The sequence below is a fragment of the Crocodylus porosus genome, unplaced genomic scaffold (genome assembly GCF_001723895.1).
Source record: "Crocodylus porosus isolate Cpor-Errol unplaced genomic scaffold, CroPor_comp1, whole genome shotgun sequence".
NCBI lineage: Eukaryota > Metazoa > Chordata > Crocodylia > Crocodylidae > Crocodylus > Crocodylus porosus.
This window is the reverse complement of record NW_017728943.1, coordinates 112,746,643-112,767,690: the sequence shown is the minus strand read 5'-3', so window position 1 is coordinate 112,767,690 and position 21,048 is coordinate 112,746,643. Positions and strand designations below refer to the sequence as shown.

The window sequence follows — 21,048 nt, the reverse complement described above, 5'->3', positions numbered from 1 at the left end:
TGCAGGCAGCTGAGCTTTAAGTTTTAACTTCAGTACTTTTAGGGCATGTCTACAGCATGGTGGCAGAGAGCTAAGCCAAGGCTATAAATCCCACCTACCTGCTCCTGCTGTCTGTGCATCAGCTTTAGAAATGAGGGCATGAGTATATCTGGGGAGTGGCCCTTGCACTACAGACCTGGGCTTCCAGCATTCTTAGCATTTCAAACACAGTGGGCATGTCTACACATGCGCTTTAATGTGCAGTAGCCTATTTTACTGTTTGTTAAAGTGTCATGTAAGTAAACATGCAATTACACAATGCACAGTAAAATAGGCTACAGCACATTAAGTGTCACTTAAAAAATATGCACTTTCAATACTGCACATTAGGGCAGCCTAATGCACATTTATTTAGTACTTTACATTAGGAGAAACTCATTAATGCACATGTAAATGTGCCCAGTGTTGACTGTTGTGGTGGTGAGACTGCCCTCTTGGCCACTCTGGTAAGAAGTATGCAGGGCAGTGTGGCACCTGATAGAGAAGCATTCGCTTCAGTGTAGGTAAGTGTAAAGTCTTGCACCTGGACAAAAATAACCCGACCTATACCTATACTGTGATGGGCTCTACATTAGGTTTTACCACACAGGAAAGACATCTTGGAATCATTGTGGGCAGTTCACTAAAAGCATCAGCTTACTGCTCAGCAGCCATCAGAAAAGCAAAAAATATTAGGGATTATTAAGAATGAAATTGTACACAAAATGGAAAGTATCATTATGCCCCTTTATAAATCTATGATGCATCTGCACCTTGAACACTGTGTCCAGTTCTGTTCCCCGCACCTGAAAAAGGATATAGAGAAGGGCAACAAGGATGAATAATGGTATGGAGGGGTTTCCATATGAAGAGAGATGAAAGACTTTAGAAAAGAGATGCTTGAGGGGAGAAACAATGAGGGTTTACAAAATACTATATGGTCAAAAATGAGTAAATAGAGATTTATTATGTACTCTGTCTCACAATACAAGAACTAGGGTATCACAAAATGAAAGGTAGTAAGTTTAATGCTAACAAAAGGAAGTTCTTTTTCACACAGCATGAAATTGAAATGTGGAAATTGTTACCACAAGATATTGTGGAAGTGGACAGTTTAGTAAGATTCAAAAAGGGGTTGGGCAAATTCGTGGAGGAAAGATACATCAGTAGCTATTGAATGTGGGAGTTAGGGATGCAGCCTCTGAATCACAACTGCTTAGACTTTAAATGCTGGAGGGTGCAGGTAAAAGACGAACAGTGGAAAAAACCCTGGTCAAACCCAGTTCACTCTCCTTTTCAGCTTCTGCTCGCTGCCAATGTGTGACACAGGACACTGCAGGATGGACCTTATAATCTGCCCCAATAAAAGGCAGTTCTTATGTTCTTTTATAGGCTACCACCTACTTTGGTATAAGATCTGATGAAGTCGGCAGTAGCCTATGAAAGTGTATACTTCTCTGAACAAGGTCCAGTGATTTTCAACCAGGGTGCTTTGATATTGTTTCAGGGTGCTTGGGGGGTATCACTGAATGTTAGCACTGTGAGTTGTGCAAGCATGATTCACAAGAAAAACCCAGATTTTCAGACAGGAATCTATAATGTTAGAAAATATTCCGACCTGTTGTGTGCTTTCTGAGTTCTTTGCAACAGAAGAATTTCTTTAGTATTTTTCTGGAGTAAAAAAAGAGTGACAACTAAAAACTGGCATTTTCTGAGGAGTCTACTGGGGGGTGCCCTGGGTCTAAAAAGGTCGAGAATCATTGAGTTGTTCTACAAGGTGTCATACCCTTCCCTTCTGCCTAGCTTCAGACTAACATGGCTAACTACTTTTCTCTATCCAAGAAATATGTCAAATGTTCAGTGAGTGCTTCACAAGTCAAGCTGCACTTGGTCTCTGACTGCCTTTTGGCCTCCTCTCCCTGCTCCCACCCTGGTTCCTGTTTCTGCTCAGTCTTCAACTCTTCATTACTGACCCTGGCTTCTGGCTCCTGGTTTCGGTCACTGGCTCTCAACTCCTGGCTCTGACTGCCCTGCTTCTAACTCTTAGGGTTATGCTTGACTCTGCTTTCTGGCTTGGGGTTCTTGTTCCTGCCCTGTAGATATGTAAACTAGCCCTAACCATCAGAGAAGACTTGCCATTGCTCTGATTCCCAACGCACTTTCTCTCATCTCTTCCCTTTTCCTGTCTCTTCTCAGGAAACTAGATGTCATAGCAGCAGTGGACTCATGCAATTCTTGCCTCCTTTGTGAATCCAAGCACCTGAGCCCTTACTACCTTCTGTGTGTGCACACACTGTGCAGTATAAGATGGAGGACATAGAAATAAAGCATCATTTGGATAAATAACATTTCTGAGAAACAGGGTGGCTTCCAGTGTATTTGATATGCAGGGGTGGACAGGGACATGGCCTCATTCTGGATGACTTCTTTTGGTCACTAGGACTTTGCACAAAAAAGGTTTCATGGTATTTTTATGGATTACATTGCTCAATAAGAAACAGATGCTGTGACTTTGGCTTAATTTCCCCCCTCCTAAACTGTGGGGAACTTTGCTTCATTTTGCATTATAGAAATTTGACTTTGTTTTTCAGGCTCCTGTTTTTTATTTGCTCACATTAACTCCATCTGAAATAGCTTTTCTCCCTAGGGGTGATAAATGTAGTGTAGGCATGCTATATTCTTCTTATTTCCAAATGATTGCCCCCAAAATCCTAACTTTCCACAAAGTATCTGAAAGATGTGTCATCATAACTGCTGTAGTCTTTAAAACCAGCAGCATTGCTTTGGACTGCACTATATTGGTCTTTACTCTAAGTTAATCTGGTATCAGTTTGGTAAAACCTTTGAGGCAATTTAGTGGAGTTATGCCGCAGTTAGTCTAGTACGGTCCAAGACTACATAATGAAGCCCTTTCCCAATGCTTAATTCTCACAACCTGACCCCCATAGATCAGTCCTATGCTCTGTGAGAAGGTCCAGGGAGGTCACTGAAATAATGTCCTGGTCCGTATGAGTGACATAGAAGCAGACCGTCCTTCCCTATTTAGGAAAATGTAGCAGTGACCGTAGTGGGCACTTGACTGATAGAAGCTGAAGTAAGGATGTTAGAACTTATCCAGTGGTGTTTCATCTCAGGTGAGTGCTGCAGATGAGGGGAGAGAAATTTGATTTTATATGCTTACTTGAACTTGGCAATAATAAGTGAATCACTGAAGAGGAATAGGTGTTTCTCTGTTGTCTTCAGGCTTTGTGTCAGCTGTACACACTCATTCAGAATCAGCTCTGAATCTTCACTTGTTAGGCCCAGCACAAAAGGACATTGCTCGATGGGTACTACGCAAACCTGGCTGTCCCTGGAAAACAAAGAGGAATAAAGCATTAACCTTCTCCTATCTAAATATGATAGGACCAGATGAGAATATTGGTCCCCCTGCTCACTTACCTGGACAAGGGGGGTCATAGTCTGGATTAATAATCGAGGTCTAGTTTGGGCACAGAGTAATGATTACACACCAGGGCTAGAGGGGGCAATGTGGGAATTTATTTCTCACTGAGCGCATCTACACATGTGCATTTACTGCACAGTGCAGGCATGCATCTACATGTGTATGCCTGTACTGCACGGTAAATATGGTGAATTACACCAACTTGAGCATAAATTTGATACCTGCATCATGCAGTTATCAAATTTACGCCTGACTAATTACTCCACAGTAATACATGTGTAGACGTCTTACTGCACAATAATACTGTGTGTGGACTGACCTGGGACTAACTTTAGTCTCAAGTTAGTCCACACACAGTGTTAATGTGTTTTAACACCTGCAAGTATAGATGCCAGACTATTCCCGCTTCCTGAAATCTAAATGCTTATCTTTACTATTTTACCACACTGAACTGACTTAACTTGTGTCTACATTTAACGACAAGAATATCTTTACGATCTTGGAACTTAAGATTGTGACACACTAAAGGTATGACTACAATGCAGAGCAGTGTAGAGGCCCCTGAGCCAGCTTTAAACTAGCTACCATATTTTCTCACATACAGCACAAGGTATACAATCCACACCTTGGTTCTGAAAGGCAGCCTCAAGAAACACATTTTCCTTGTAGAAACCGAGTAGTCACAGCTACAGAGCTGAGTCTACTGCCAGCCTACACACCAGATGGAGCTTGCAGCTGAAATATTGCCCCAGAAAATATTAAATCAGTGCTGCCAACCCAGTGCTGTATGTAAGTTGCTTCTGTCCATGGTTTTCTTTGAAGGGTAGCAACTATGGGTGAAATTTTCAAACTGGTCTGTACTCTGCTATCTCAATCCTGTCCCCATAGGCAGCAGAAGGCCAGGCCTAATGGGGCTTAGTCCCCCCAAACTTTTTGCAGCAACTAGCGACAGCAGCAGTACCATGGCACTGCTGTTCCACAGCGCCCAGTGCTGCTCGGTGTGCAGCTGTTCCTCTGCTACTACATATAGCATCAGCGCGCTCTGGCCTGGCAACAGCCCTGTGGGAGGGGGGTGGGGGTCAGGTGGGGCTCAGCCCCTCTAAATAGTATTTCCCCCCACTGCTTATGCTTGCTCCCTGTAGCAGGACACCTCAGAGCATAGGCACAGGTATGGGTTGCTAGGGCAACCACTGGGGAGTCAGCTGACAGGAAGGGGCAGGGCCTGGCACATATCAAACCCAGGAGTGAGGCCAGAAGGCCAGTTCTCTGCTAGCAGCCAAGGGAGAAGGAGCTCTGACAGAGAAAGCAGAGTAGAGAAGCCTGATGGCACAAGCAGCTTCTGTTCGTGGATACGGGGTGGAGAATTCCCTGGAAGGGATTTGAATGATCGTTAGCCAGATGGCTTAGATTTTATGTTATAGCCCAGGGGCTTGAGTTTTCTGTTTGTAGTTTTATAAAACTGGAGGACTGGGTGAGGCTATTAGGGGTTGGAGGAGGCCTTATAGGGGTTCCATGGTAGCGTGGGGACCCCAGTGCCAGAGAGGGTGCAGCATTTTGGGGTGCACTGGCCCCAGCCCCAGAGCGCGAGGGGGCGGTGAGAAGCCCCAGAGCTCGAGGGGGCGGCAAGAAGCCCCAGAGCGCAAGGAAGGCATGGAACGAGACAGGGCAGTGGAAGCCCAGGAAAGTCAAGAAGAGGGCCAAACTACAGTAAGGTCCAGGTCAAAACCACATCAGTACCATCTGCGAGGCTTGGGCTGCGGTGTCGGGGAGGAAAAGGAACCGCAGATAGCGCCCCCTGGCACCGGGGCAAATAAAATGGGCAGCCTCCCACTAATTACATCTATTAATTAATCAATTAAGATCAAGGCATGGCAGACGAGTAAGCAGGCAGTTGGCCCATAACAGGAGGGTGGAGTCACCAATAGAAAGACTCTAGTAGAGGTACTTCTGTCACACTTCCCCAGGCACTAACTTCTGTCTAGGACTGATGAGCCATTTCCTGCTCACTAATATAAAGCTGTTCAGCACTAAACACTCCACTCACTTGAATATACAGCACAGAAACAAAATAGGTCTGAAGTGTTTGGAACTTGTAGTTCTTGGCCAAATTTCAAAATGGCCATTACATCTACCTGTTGGCAGACCACTGGTAGTTTCAGCAGAGCAATGTGTCAGAAACCCATTGCAGTATTCCCAGGTCATAGTTATTTATCATGTTCCACGGGCATGCAGGGATGAAGTCAGGAAGGCCAAAGCTCAACTGGAGTTGCAGCTAGGTGTGTGACAGGTAACAATGAAGGGTTTCTACAAGTAGGTTGCTAGGAAGAGGAGAATCAGCCAAAGTGTGGGTCCCTTACTGAATGGGGGAGGCAACCTTGTGGGGTGCAGAAAAGGCTGAAGTGATCAATGCCTTTCTTGCCTCAGTCTTCTCAGGCAAGGTCAGCTGCCAGACTACAGCACCAGGCAGCACAGTTTCGGGAGGAGGTAGGAAGCCCTCAGTGGTGAAAGAACAGGTTAGGGGCTATTTAGAAAAGTTGGACATGTAGAAGTCCCCAGGGCTGGATGGGATGCACCCCTGGGTGCTGCAGGAGTTGGCTGATATGATTACAGAGTCTTTTGCCATCATTGAAAACTCATGGCAATCAGGAGAGCTCCCAGATGGTTGGAAAAGAGCAAACATAATTCCTATATTTAAGAATTTCCCTGGAAAAAATCATGGAGCAGATCCTCAAGGAATCCATTTTTAAACACTTGGAGAAGAAAAAGGTGATTAGGAACCATCAGCACAGATTCACCAGGGGCAAGTCATGCCTGACAAACCTGATTGCCTTCTATCATGAGATAACTGGCTTTGTGGATGCACAGAGAGCAGTGGATGTAGTGCAACTTGATTTTAGCAAGGGTTTTGATACAGTTTCTTACAACATTCTTGCAGACAAGCTAAGGAAATATGGGCTGGATGAAAGGACCATAAGGTAGATAGAAAACTGGTTGGAGCATCGGGCTCAGAGAGTAGTAATCAACGGCTTGATGTATAGCTAGCTGCCGGTATCAAGTGAAGTGCCCCAGGGATCAGTCTTGGGGCTGGTTTTGTTCAATGCCTTTATCAGTGACCTGGAAGATGGCATAGAGTGCACCCTCAGCAAGTTTGCAGATGACAACAAGCTGGGGGCAGTAGTAGAGACTCTGGAGAGTAGGGCTAGTATTCAGAGTGACCTAGACAAATAGGAGGATTGGACCAAAAGAAATCTCATGAGGTTCAACAAGGATAAGTGCAAAGCGCTGCACTTAGGACAGAAGCAATCCCATGTCCCAGTACAGGCTGGGGGCTGACTGGCTGGGCAGCAGCTCTGCAGAAAAGACCTGGGAGTTACAGTGGACAATAAGCTGAATATGAGCCAACAGTGTGCTCTTGTTGCCAAGAAGGCTAATGGCATACTGGGCTACATTGGTAGGTGTATTGCCAGTAGGTCAAGGGAAGTGATTTTTCCCCTCTATTCAGCACTGGTGAAGCCACATCTGGAGTACTGTGTTCAGTTTGGGGCCCCCCACTACAGAAAAGATGTGAACAAATTGGAGAGAGTCTAGCAGAAGGCAACAAAAATGGTGAGGGGGCTGGGAGACATTACTTATGAGGAAAGACTGTGGGAACTGGGTTTATTTAGTCTAGAGAAGAGGAGACTGAGGGGACGTAATAGCAGCCTTCAGTACCTGAATGAAGGTTTGAAAGAGGATGGAGGAAGACTGTTCTCAGTGGCAGCAGGTGACAGAATGAGGAGCAACGGTCTCACATCTGAGCAAGGGAAACTTTGGTTAGATATTAGGAAGAATTTTCTCACTATAGGAGGGTATTAAATCACTGGAACAGATTACCTAGAGAGGTGGTGGAAGCTCCATCCTTGGATGTTTTAAAAACCTGGCTAGACAAAGCCTTGGCTGGGATGATCTAGTTGGGGATGATCCTGCTTTGAGCAGGGGGTTGGACTAGCTGAGCATCTTTCCAACCCTTTCTATGATTCGAATTCAAATGCCATCTAAACCTGCCTCTTCCCCTCTTTCATGACTTTAATATCAGCATCCAGTTTTTCTCTTGAAAGTATGTCATTAATTTATTCTCTTGTGGCATTAACTGAGGTTTTGATCACTTGAGAGCAGCATGTGTGCTTTTCCTGCTGAGCTACAGTGGGTGGGCAGTTGGACTGGCTGAGGTGCTGTGGTGCTCATTAGTCCTCTGTGGATTTTATATATTATTAATCAGGTCAGATTGGTGATGATCCAGTTCTGCCAGGATTTCTGATGTTCCTGGTAGTCTTACAGCTACACCAAGACCTTTTGTGAAATCTAAGTCGGACCAGACCAGCTGACTTCTTTTGAAGATATGCCAGAGATGATCATGACAGTTATTTCTGTTCCAGGGGAGTGGTGTTATGAACAACCACAACTTTTCTGCATGGTCCCTGAGCTCACACAAGCAAGGTCAGGCTTGTGTCCTTGCTCTCAAGAGCCACTGTTAAAGCGAGGAAACTTAGTGTAATGGATAAGGCTCAAGGGATATGCTCAGGTCTCCAGCAGGCTGCCATTTTTATTATTCTTTGTATAGCTGCACTGAGTGATACCCTGTATTGGACCAAATGTTTAGGACCCAAGGAAGGGTACTTTTTGCCTGAAAGCTTGTCTATTAGCTTTTTTAACTTTACTGTTAGTCCAATTGAAAATATCACCCAAAAAATCCTTGCCTCTCATACATTTCCTGAACTGTCATGGCTACAATAGTCCAACCCTATTGTAGCAGCTGAAGTCACCAGTGAATAACCCTCATATGTTTCTCCTTGGCACTCTCTGAAGAAATACTTTGCCTGTGTGCTGAGTACTTTTGCACATAATGATCTATGTGCAACCCCAGAAAAGACACAAATGAGTACATTTCATATTAGAAACTGAAATGCTATGTATAAACTCAGCTTCAACTAGTGTGGGACAAAACTGCATGGATTCACTGTATGAATCCCATATACTTTAGTGGTCTTGATTATACCTTCTCCTTTCAAAACCATATTAAATGACCAAAGCAAAATTTAACAACAGCCTGAGCAAGCTGACTGGGCCAAGGTAGGTTGTAAACCCATTCACATAATGATTACCACATGGGTGTTTTTCTGTTTTTCTGGTTAGTATGTTCACTAAGCTGGGGAAAGATCCCCATTACAAAGAAGCTGGACCCAGCACTATACTTTAGCTCAGGGGTGGGCACTTATTTTGGCTGGAGGGCTGCTTAATGAGTTTTCGCAAGCTGTCAAAGGCTGCAAGGGAACACCACCTTGCTAAGCCCCACTCCTTGACATGCGCCCTGCCCCCTGGCCACCATCTTGGGACTGGAAGTGTCTGTCTATCTCTCTTCCCCTTATTCCCCAACGCCTGGCCTTTGCCACCAGGTGTCCCTCCCCTTGCCCCAGAAGTACTCCTTTTGGGATGGGGGGTGCAGTCTTGGAAATGGTAGTTCCACCCTGTCACATGGTCCATGACATAAGGAGACCCACCTATCCAACACCAAACTTTGCCCTGCTCACTGCCATGTCAGTCCCAGAGTCCCTCGCCCCCATCACATAGTTCTTGACATCAGAAGGTCCACCCCTTGACTGGGAAACACCACCCCTCCATGGGGCCTGTTCTCATGGTGCATGGCCTGCCCCTGAAGCCGAGGAGTTCTGCCTCAGACACAGGCAGAACTCCATCAGGTATGGAGGGGTGGTGATCCCTCTAACAACCTGCCCCATAACCCTCAACCAATCAGTGGGGGCTTCAGGGGCATTGAACCTCCTGAAGAATGGAGTCAAACAAATCTAGTCCAGGACTGCACACACAAAAACTTTCACAGATACTAAAAACAACTCAGATACTAAAAATAAAACAGCTACTATAACAGATTTTAATTTCATTTCAAAAATATTTTTGTCATGATTTATGTGTAATTGAGTAGCATATATAAAGGTGATTGCATAATAGTTCTAAATAAAGTCTTACTCTTATATATTGTGTGAGGGGGTTGGGAGGGTGTATGTGGGGGGATGTATGGTGGGTGTGTGTGTATTGGGAGGTGTGGGTATGGTGGGGTGTGTAGTTGGGGTGTATGGATGTGTGGGGAGGTTGTGGGTACGGTGGGGTGTGGTGGGGGTATGCTGAGGTGTGTGGTTGGGGTGTTGGTGTGGCTCACTGCTCCCCTCCCCCTCCCACCCTGATTGCCACTGCTTCCTCTCATTTCCCGCTGCCTGGAGGACTGCAGCAGGGACAGAAGGAGGAGGCACTGGAAGTGGGGGGAGCTGAGCAGTTTCCCAAGTGGCTGGATCAAGTCCACTGGTGGGCCGGATCCAGCCTATATTTTGCCTGCTCCTGCTCTAGCTGCTAAGTCACTGGAAGCCTTAAACCCACCAATGCCAATAGCTCTTCTATTTCCTTGCCAATATTGGTCCTTCTAATATATGCAGAGGTTGCAAGTAGTGTTCAATATGCAGGGTAAAACATAGCCTGAAGACATTTCCAGTACAGCAAAATTTCCACATTTAGCTGAGTGAAGTCATAGCAACATTTTCTTACAGCTCTAGAACCACTTGCACCATCACCTGATTGGATACAGGAGTAGATGTATTCAAGACTGGAAAATGACTGTTATCTGTGTGCCAAGCATCTGCCACATGGTACAAATTAGACTTGGAAGATATGTCACAAACGATAATCTTTTGGCATTGGCCAATTGAGAGATACAATGAAGAAGATTTTTCATTGGCAATTTTACCAACGTCTCTTCTCAGTTTGTGGCTATAAACTACACGATAAGGAACACTTCCTAAGATGCTGACTTCAGGGATGTAAATGGTCTGTGAGTGGTCTCCAAATGATCTGTCTGGGCATAATGAGCAAGATGTATCATGTGCAAGAAGGTGGCAAGGTGTGGTATAAGGACTTGATAAGAAGACATGATAGCAGAGTTAGAACAAATGCAATGCACGCTTGAAAATTTCACCTACGTACATGCACTTGGCAATGTGCACATGAAGCTTGTCGACGTGAAGCTTTGGAACTTTCTTTTTCCAACTAATTGCTCTTTTATAGTTTCCCCAGTTTTTACATGCCTCTTCCTCTACCAACCAAGTTCCAGGATCATACACTGATCAAGTATGTTTTGTTAAAAACATCACAACTTAAATCATTGCCTGCCATTCATAACTTTACCGATTTGGAGACTGCAGACATATACAATTACACATATACTACAGTGTTTCCTCCCAAGAAGTCACTTATCCAGCAATCTGAACAACAGCTGTGTTCTAAAGGGGAAAGCTCATTTTGGAAAGTTTTTATTCTGTTTTTGTTGATATTGACATATGAGCAAACATGGTTTAGAATGAAGCAAAAGGTTAACTTGTGGGAGGTGATGTGGATGAAGGGGCGGGGGTGCTTAGGTGCCATGCAATAAGAGGTTTTAAATCATATTTTTGTAATTGCATTTAGCTGTCCTAGACTAAGTGTTCTTGCTCTTGTCTGATTTTAGAAGTGATGCAGTCTTGGACTTGGACAGTATTTGGGAAGGTGACCACTTGGGAATCTATGGTGCTGTAGAAACAAAGAGTTGAGGTCACAGAAATAAAATGAGTGGAAAGACTTTCTTTGACCCCATTCTTGCAGAAGAATGGAAATACTAAAAAAAACCTTTCACAAAATCTAGCCCTGTGTAGCCCATGAAGCCATGGTAGCTGGTTAACAGGTGGTGTAAAGCTGACCCAGGGTGGGGTGGGGTGAGGAGAAGGGCAAGCCTAATGTAGTGATTGTGCTGGATTGGACTTATGGACTGCCTATACATGTGCTTGTTTGTGTTTGAGTTAGAATATGCATGAGCAGACTCAATTAATCAAGTCCGCTCCTTGTTCTAATTAGAACACAAATGAGTTGCCATATCCTCATGTGTAATAAACCTCCCTGTGTTTTAAAATGGCCATGGGGGGCTTAATACACATAATGGTGAGCTGTTTTACTTAGAGTAGCTGCCAGGGAACCACTCTAATTAAAACAGCCCCTCCCTACCCTTGAGCACATGTAACCACTCATGCTTCCCAGATAAAAGAATGACCCTGGTGCGTTTATTACCATGTTGTGTAAATGGAGTCTCCTTTAAAGTGGGGTGAGGGCTGAATTGACCTCTCTTAGGTTCCAGGATTGGGAAAAGTATGTGGGAGCCTACAGGAACTGTAGAATCACTTTTACCATTTACTCAGGTCCTGAACCCTCTCATGATCCTTGAAACTGGAAAACATAAGATAATTTCACTGTTCCTGTAGTAAGCAGACTTGAGTTTCCTTTTGCTTTCACTATTTTCACATCTGTGTAATTCAACTGACCTCTGCTTTACTTCTGATTTACATCACTCTGGAGTGCAGAGGATGGCTCACGGCTTGAAGGTATGAATGACAGTTTCAACATGCAAATCAATACACGCTCAGGTTTGCGTGAAAGGTTAGAGAGGAGATAAGCACGATGGAGACTGCGGGGTATAGACAGATATAACTGCACCAACAGCACGGGATACTGATGCCAGCTGTTAAAATGCATCTATTACATCTGCATGACTCTGTAGTGATACAAGCATAGCAAAACCACTCCAACTTTAATCATACTTTGTCCAGGGTCAAGATTAGGGCAATTTAGCTTAGAATCATTGAAAATGAGGGTTGGAAGGGACCTTAGGAGGTCATCTAGTCCAACCCCCTGCTCAAAACAGGACCAGCCCCAACCAGATCATCCCAGCCAATGCTTTGTCTACCTGGGTCTTAAAAACCTCCAAACATGGAGATTCCACCTCCTCTTTGGGTAGCCTGTTCCAGTACTTTACTAGCCTACTGGTATAGCTTACCAGCTTACTGGTACCACTACAGAATCATGCAGCTTCCCCTTCCCTTTAAAGCAGCTAAAATGTACATTTGCTTATACCTATAAACAGACAGACCATACAGTGATTATCAGATGATTACATGCAGTCTATAGATGGGTATCACATATTTATCTTAACACTTACTAAGCGCAGTTAAAATGTGAACAAGTGCATGTTCAAGCAGTTCAGTATGGGTTACATGCCATTATGGTGTTGCAAAGTTGCTCCCTTTCAGGTGAGGCTTATTTTATGTGCTAACTTTAGTATAAGCTAACTTCAATAGGTCACAGTGTTCCAGTGATCTGCAATCATTGCAAGTGAACATTTGACTACCCCCTATTATATCAGCCTCACAAGTAGGGCCTGGTTTAAATCATGAGCCCAGTTTGTGGCATGGTGACTCCTTTAATATTGGAGTTCCCCTATGCCCCCCACTGCAGCTGATTGGCAGAGGAGCCTGTTGGCTCTGCCACTTGCTTTTGAGGCCTGGGAGGCAAAAAATGCTGTTTTAAATATGCTGTGGTTTTTGCCTCCCATCTGGTCAGCAGCAAGCATATCTTGGCTTGGGTAGCTGAAGAGAGCCACCTGACAATTACACAAAGCCATCCTTTTCTGAGAAGGCAAAGAACTGCAGGGCCTGAATTAAAAGGAGCTTAGAGCCCTGACAGAATTGGCAGTCTTCATGGTTGGCCGAGCCTCTTGGATCCCTTGAGATCTGTATGAATTCCTTGTACAAAAACTCCTGGTAAGTTTGCGGGTGGGAAAAACTCCTATCACTCTCCCATTCTGCCAAATTGATTTGCTTCCTGGGAGCTTTCTTCTTCCAAGGCTCGGACCAATGGTATTTCCACAGGACATGAGAAGAACTGGGCCAGCCATAATTGGAATGGGTACAGCTGATCAATATTTTCAAACAATTTGGGTTCTTTACGCTGGGATTTTCTACTGTACAGGAAACAGTGCTGTGTGTTACAAAACTCACAGAGCAGGATGTCACTAAAGAAGTAGAGCGTTATTTTTGAACACAGAGGAAACTTGCAATGCTCTCATGTGTCTTACGAAAGGAAACAAGCTTACCTTTCTGTGTGGTAAAAATCTTCCACCTCTAAAGGGGGGACCTACTGTGGGTTGTAAAGATGAGAGCGCTAGAAGTCTTCAGCATCTATTGTGTGACCTGACTTCACTGACACTGAGTGTTATAATGTGAGTAGGGCTTGCCTGAGAAGTATTTATGTAAACTAGCTGAAGGAGAAAGTTGTACTTTAGGGCTGACACAACATCTTGACTGAAGTGCGGTGTTGTTACATGTTTGACATGAAAGTGTATAACGGTACCTGGTGCTTCACAAAGCCAAATGAAGATGGGATCCCTTTGCTAAAGAAGTCTTGGAAGAATCCTTGCCAAGACATGACATGCAGGAAGAACTGCCAAACACAGGGAACTGGGTTTGTGAGTGCATTAAGATCAGTTTGTGCTGCTCTGGTGGCATGAATAAACCCGTCTAAAACCTTAACTAAGGAGCTCTGGCGATAGCATAGTGTACTCACAACCTGCTTCTATACCTGTGTGAACCAAGCACAAAGCAGTCTCTGACAGTGGATGTAAACTGGTTCTTAATATAAGTAAGTTATGATAACCATATTGGGTGGAGCCTTCAAGACTGCTTGGGTGATTTAGGAGCTCAGATTCCACAGGGGGTAAATGGCCCTTGGGTTCCTAAGTCACTTAGGTACTGTCGCAAATTTCACCTAACAATAACCACTAAGCAATGCAGCAGCAACTGTAGGGGAGAAGAGGGATATGGCCAAGAGATCAGAGGTGCAGTGTGGGATGTTCCTCTAGTCCTGGATGTCCTTGAAAAGTGCGTATTAAGCCACAGCTTCTTTAATTACAGCTGCTTTAACATGGGCACCATGGTGAGGACAACTATGTATCTGGGTCAAAGAGGTGAGGAGTCCCACACAACAACATTGCTTACTACCTGGGCTCCCCTCACACACAAGAGCATTGCTCTCCCTTCTGCCTACTCATCCATAAAAGTCCAGAGCCTCCTCCCCATGAGCCTTTACAATTTCATATTTTCATTCTATCTGACACTATCATAGCAAAAGTTCCCACCCCCAGCATGTAGGTGTAAGCAGTATGTTTGCAGACACACGTTTCCTTTGGTTATTACATATTCAGTGGTAGAAGTGCAGGGGAAATACCAGTAATGAAGGTCAGTCTTATCACGCCTACTGTACCTTTTTTTCCAATAGCAGACAGGATGTAAGAACTCACAACTGTATTAAAGAGCCTTCTTTTAAGACGTGCAGCATTGCTAATTTTTTATTTTGATTCGGGGTTCTCTTGATTTGAGGCTGTTCCTTCTAAGACTATTCATTTTAGTAGGTATTCATATTTAAGCTTCTAGCTCTGCTAGCCCCTCTTTTAAAACTCTTCGGTCCTCCGTACACTCCTGTTTCTAACATGAAAAACCCTCATGGTCTAAAAACAGTCTTACAAAGTGTAAGCAGTGGAATACAGCACAGACCTGGACCAAATAGGCCAAATTTCCCCTTGGGTTGACTCCATAACTGTTGCTAGAGCTGGGATGAATTTGGTCTGATATATATTTGTTTTGGTAAAGAGTATGTCCAGGTATAGTTCTCTATTGACATGTAACCTAATAAGACACCTCTATTCTGTTTGTGGGAACTTTATTAAAATACAAATTAAAATGTTTAATTGATTATAGATTAGTTGGTAACAAGTAAGGTTTGTTTTTACACACACGCACCCCCCCGCCCGTATCTGTAATTGAGACCCGTATTTCAAGAACACAGTTGCACAGGACAGAGATCATGCTTCTGAAGCAGGAGGTCTCAACCTTCAATGGCCCACAGACAACAATACTGAGCAAGCAACATGCTGTGGGTAGAGTTGTACTTGGTTTTCCCTGCCCACCTTAGCTTTACATTTTTTAAATGTCTTGTAGCTTTGAGCAACATTGGAGCAGGCAAGTCATGGGTTGGGGACCACTGTTCCTCCGCTTTTAGCTTACCCTAGTACCACAGGGTTGGAAGAAAGCTTGAGGGTCATCAAGTCTATCAAGTAAAGACCTGAAAGTAGTTGTTACAGAGGTTTCAAGGACTCTACCAACAAGTTAGAACGTCTATCACCTTCTTCCCAAGTGTAGCAAGTTCATGTTCCAGGGCAGCAGTAACGCCCACTGGTGACCATGCAACCCTCACCCTGCTTGAGCTCTAGGGTCCCCTTCCCTTCTCACTCCTCTGCCACAACCTGTTGTATTTGCTTGACTGAACGGGAGGTTGCCCAAGGGTCCTAGACTGAGCCCCAGTTCTTCTAGCAGCCAGCAGGTCCCCCAGACCCTACTGATCTCAGTTCTATCCCTAAGTGGGTCCTCCTGCCCACCTGTGCCCTCTACAGGGCACCAGTAGCCTTAAGAGCTATTACATGGATCCAAACACCCTTTATACTATGTCTGTGCCTCCCAGATGTTACTGTGCAATTGCTCCCTTGTCAGGGCCTCAACCTTCTTAACGTCTGCCCCTTTTCTTCTGCTGGGCCCTCTAGCTGGACCAAACTTTTGGGTTCTAGTCCCTGTCTCTCTTACTTGGATCCTGGGCCCGCTGGCCCTTGTGTCAGTTCTTCACAGACACTCCTGGCTCTGTCCTTGCCCTGCTCCAGGTAATGAGCCTGTTCTGTCTTTGTTTGTCTGGGCCCCCTGGCCTTGCCTCTTCCCTGCTCTGGGCACTGAGACTGTTTTGGTTCCATCAGTCTGGGCCCCTGTCCCTGTCCCCAGGAAGGACCAAATGAGCATGTATGCATATGATAAGATACAACCACATATATGAAAACCACACAGAGAGAACAACCAGGGACAGCCACGGATCAGGAGTCATCACGAGGGAAGGACTTTGGAGTAGCAAAGGGTTCTTTCCAGCCTCTCCTCCTCATCCTTCTCCCTGAGAGGGATCCCCATTCCCATCCCTAGGAAGGGTCCCCGAGGCCATCATAGACACACCACCAGCCCATCTCATCCACCCCGTTGGAGGGGGGATGTGGGCCTTGGCATCCATTTTATAGAAGCAGGACATTGGCTGCTGTGGTTCCCCTGCTTTACCTATGGCAGGTTAGGGTGTTAGGTGTATGTTGTGTCAGGCTTAAGGGTAGTCTTATACAGAGTTTAGATTATGGTTTGTATGGGATGGTCTGGATAGGGATGATCCTGCCTCAGGCAGGGGGTTGGACTAGGTATCCTCTAGAGGTCCCGCCCAGCCCTACTTCTCTATGATTCTCTGGTGCCTGGTTTTGGATCAGTTTCCCAGTGAGCTAATATATAGTGAAGGGACAGCTCCTACCCTGAAGGGTTTGTACTGTGTGTCTGCTTCAAGTTTTTGCTGTTTCTGGGCCTTAAGTAGCCCCTATCACCATTGTAACTGAGCACTTCACAATTTTTAATGCATTTCCTCCCACCAAAGCCCTGTAAGATAGGGAGGAATTAGGGTTTCCACCTTATGGATGGAAACCTGAAGTTCGAAGAGACTGAGTGACCAGTCCAAGGTCACACAGGAAGCCAGCAGCAGGAATTCAACCCAAGTCTCCAGGTCCTAGACACCAACCCCTGGATCATTCTTCTTTGCTATTATTATTAATATTTACTTTTCTATTATCTTCTTGTAAACCTGCCAATACATATGAAATCACAACAAAGTCATTAGATGGTTTAAAAAAAAATCTAACCAGTTTAACCACACAAAGAACAAGAAATGGAGGAACAGAGAAAGTGTTGGCCTGGAAGAGGAGAACCTAGGGTAGATGTGGTAGCGGGAACAGTGAGGGGAGGAAAATAAAGTTTTACACTGACCCATAAAACTTCTTTGTCTGAAATTACCACTAACCTTGCCTACTGCACCTTTAGCAATCTTATTTTGCAGAGAATTGACTCATCTCTGCCTGCCCACTTCAGCTCTGCTGCCATCATGAAGCCCTCCTACCTTATGTAACCACAACCTTCCATCAGGGGGGCTTCAACCACAGCTGACCCCCTCCCCCAGAGTCATAATGACTCACTCATTTTGCACAAATGCAGTAATTTCCCCTGCATCTTCTCAGAGTAGCAATACTAATCTGGAACACCAAGAAAAAACTGGGCTTAAAGCACCTACATGAGGATACAAATGAAGAGGTCTTCAATTTCCTTAACAGGGCCATTGATTGAATTTTTATAAAAATTCAAGCAATACAACATTGTGTTGATTTAAACTAATTGTTGCGGGCATGGGGTGGGGTGAGTGCATATCTTGTTCTCAAAGACCAAACACAGGCTCATTCAAGCATGCTTAGCACATACAACCTGAGCATCTCCCAGGTTTATGTACTGCTCCTAGTAATGGAAGGAAGTGCCAGCTGTATTTTACAGAGTGAGAATCAAGGTAGAGGGTAATCGAGAGTATGCATGTATAGGTCCAGGTGATACCATGCTGACTCTGTGCACACTAGCTCCTGCAATGGAAGCAGGGTAGCTGTGTTAGCATGATGCTGCACACAGTCAGATTAACCCCAGGGGAGGATCACATGATGTGGCCATATTGCTTCTGGCTCCAGCCCTTGTTCAGTCAGAGCTACATGGTGCTGCTTTTCACCATATGGAAGAGCTATATGTGGCTTATTCAAGATTGCACAAAAAATCTGCAGTTGAATGGGACAGAATCCACATCATCTGAGTCCCAGTTCAACAGTATAATCACTGGACCATGCTTCTTACCTGCAAGGCTTATGTTGTTAAATCTGTTGTACCAGAGCCTCAACTGGTGTAATTTAGCATATCCCCCTTGACTTCACTGGAATGCTGTCAATTTACACCAGCTGACTATTTAGCTCAGTGTTTAACCCTGTACTGTAAGGTATGTGAGGAAGTGACAATGACATTACATACAAACATTTGAATAATTATTAGCACAAGATGGCATAGTCCTGTTTACAGTCTGCAGGCGCTGTGATAAAATAAGTCTTCAATAATAAAGTTGCCTCTTGGTATGCAACTTGTAAACTGAATATAGAAACAGAACAACTCTGTTCATTTAGCAGAAAGTTTTATTTTACACTATATTCCATGTAACACATTATTTTGTGTGTCTCAATTTATCAGAGAAGTCTTTCAAAAGACTTGTTCTATTTATTTAAGTGTTGTCTCTAACCTTTCAGTAGGTTTTAAATCATAAAGAATCCAGTGGTTTAATGGATAGTTTCTTGGCTAATCACCTGGGATACAGCCTGGGGTGTATTTAGTTATGGTGTGTAGCTCATCTGTGCTACCTATAGTTACTACTGATGTACACGTGTTGTCAGACAGCAGGGGAAGTCAGACAGTATAGCAGGTTTGCTCAGTGAAAGGATCCCTCAGTCCAGTGACTAGAGACCCGCCTACAGTGAAAAATCATCTCTACTTTGTTGAATTTGCAGAAAAGAAGCCTCCTTTACAATAGAAAAATATTCTTTAGTTGCTGTAGGCAATTTCCATGGCTGGACCAAGGAAAACAATTTGGGTGTGTATGCCTATATGTGTGCACCAGTGTGCATTTTAGGGAAACTGGTTTGGAACCTTTCCTCTCTTCCAAATTCAGCCACATCGAGACTTACTGTAATGCTCTCTAATGACTTTTCAGTGGTTTTCCTGAAAACCACCAGATGGCTCAGTTGAGGTCCCAGGTGATAGGTACCTGCATCATTAAAATGGCTGACACTATAATTAGGCCAACAGGTGTCATTTATCATTTAGCTGAGCCAAGAGGTTAGGAACTAAATATGTGCAGAGACTTAAGATACTTTCGTCACCCCCAGAAGTTGTTCCTCCAAACAGGAATGAGAAAACATGTTTTACAGTTGCCTATTTTGTACTTTGCTGATAAAGTGGGGCTGTTTGCATCTTTCAGTTTTTCACTTATAATAAACACTAAAATTACATAAAAGTGACAAGGATGAAGGTGTTTTCATTTCATCCTATAAGCACTGCCCATAACAAACCAGCTCCAAAAAGGCAATTCCATCCCCTTTGTGAAGCGGTGCTTTAGCTACTCGTGGGAAGATTATCTGCCACTGAACATACTGATACTTTTCTGCTCATGCCACTTCATAGGTCTATAGCTGAAATCCATGTTTGTAGCTAGCACTTCTGAGAGTGCTGGATCAAGTTCATGAAATCCCAGAGAGACAGGTATCTGATGCCATGCCAGGGAATGTACAGATCATCATAGGAACAGGTTATTAATAGAGGTGGTTGCAAAATGAGGATTTTTCAAAAAAATAAAAATAAAAGCTGCTCCCAATTTTGCAGTTTGCAAAATAAAATACTTTTTTCCTTCAATAAATATTCCCAAAATATTTGTTTTATTTCACAGAATCATACAGTAGAAGGACTGGAAGGGACCTGTAAGATCTTCAAATCTGGTCCTCTGCCATGGGCAGGAGGTGAATGGGATCAAATGAGCTCAACAAGGTGGTTGTCTAGCCTCCTCTTGAACACCTCCAGAAATGGTGACTGCACCACCTCTGCTGCGTATGTGTTCCAGATTCTAGAGAACCCTTTCGGAAAAGAAGTTTTTCCTTATGTCTAGCCTAAATTTTCCCTCAACTAGCTTGCGCCCATTGGTCCTTGTCCCCCCATTGGTGCCTTTCTGAAGAGTTGCTGTGCTAGATCTTGGTATTCACCCATGACATACTTGTAGGTAGCTATGAAATCACCTCTCAGTCTTCTCTTACTCAGACTGAACAAACCTAGGTCCCAGAGTCTCTCCTCGTAGGGCCTATCCTCCAGGCCCCTAATCATATGGGTGGCCCTTCTCTGTGCCCTTTTGAGCTTATCCACATCCTTCTTGAAGTCTGGTGCCCAAAACTGGACACAGTGCTCCAGCTGTGGCCTCACCAATGCCAAACAGAAGGGAAGGAGCACCTCTCTGGATCTATTTGCAACACATTGTGTGATGCACACCAGGGTTCTATTTGACCTGCTGGCAACTTGATCGCATTGTTGGCTCATATTCATCTGCTGGTTGATTGTGACCCCCCGGTCCCTTTCAGATGTGGTGTCAGGCAGTTGGCCACCACCCATCACATAGTTATGGTGAGGGTTCTTCCTACCCAGATGAAGGACCTGGCACTTGTCCCTGTTGACCCTCATCTGATTGCATTTAGCCCATACGACTAGTCTTTCAAGGTCATCCTGGTTCCTTACTCTGTCCATGGATGTGCCTGCATTTTCCCACAGCCCTTTCCACTCCTTCATCCAAGTCATTAATAAAAATGTTATTGAGGAAAGGCCCAAGCACTGAGCCCTGGGGAACACCACAGGAGATGGCCCTCCAGGATGAGGCCATCCCATTGAGGGATCCCACTCTCTGGGATCAGTCTCTGAGCTGGTTGCCAACTCACCTCACTGTAGACTGGTCTAGGCCAGTACCTTCCAACTTAATCTCATGGGAAACAGCATTAAAGGCCTTGCTGAAGTCCAGCTGCTAAGTTCATAGTTTCATAGTTTCATAGTAGCTAGGGTCAGGAGGGACCTGAACAGATCTAGCCTGACCCCCTGCCACAGGCAGGAATGAATGCTGGGTTCACAAGACCCCAGACAGGTGATCATCCAACCTCCTCTTGAATTTACCCA

The 21,048-nt window shown here is 44.6% G+C and overlaps 1 protein-coding gene across 1 annotated transcript in view; it reads right to left on the bottom strand.

Moving 5' to 3' along the window:
- The window catches only part of TAGAP (T-cell activation RhoGTPase activating protein), a 99,227-nt gene that overhangs the window by 49,839 nt on the left and 28,340 nt on the right, over window positions 1-21,048 (bottom strand). The window contains exon 3 of the mRNA XM_019550015.1: window positions 3,200-3,370. Within this exon, the coding sequence (XP_019405560.1) occupies window positions 3,200-3,370 (171 nt within the window). The remainder of the gene's footprint in view (window positions 1-3,199; window positions 3,371-21,048) is intronic.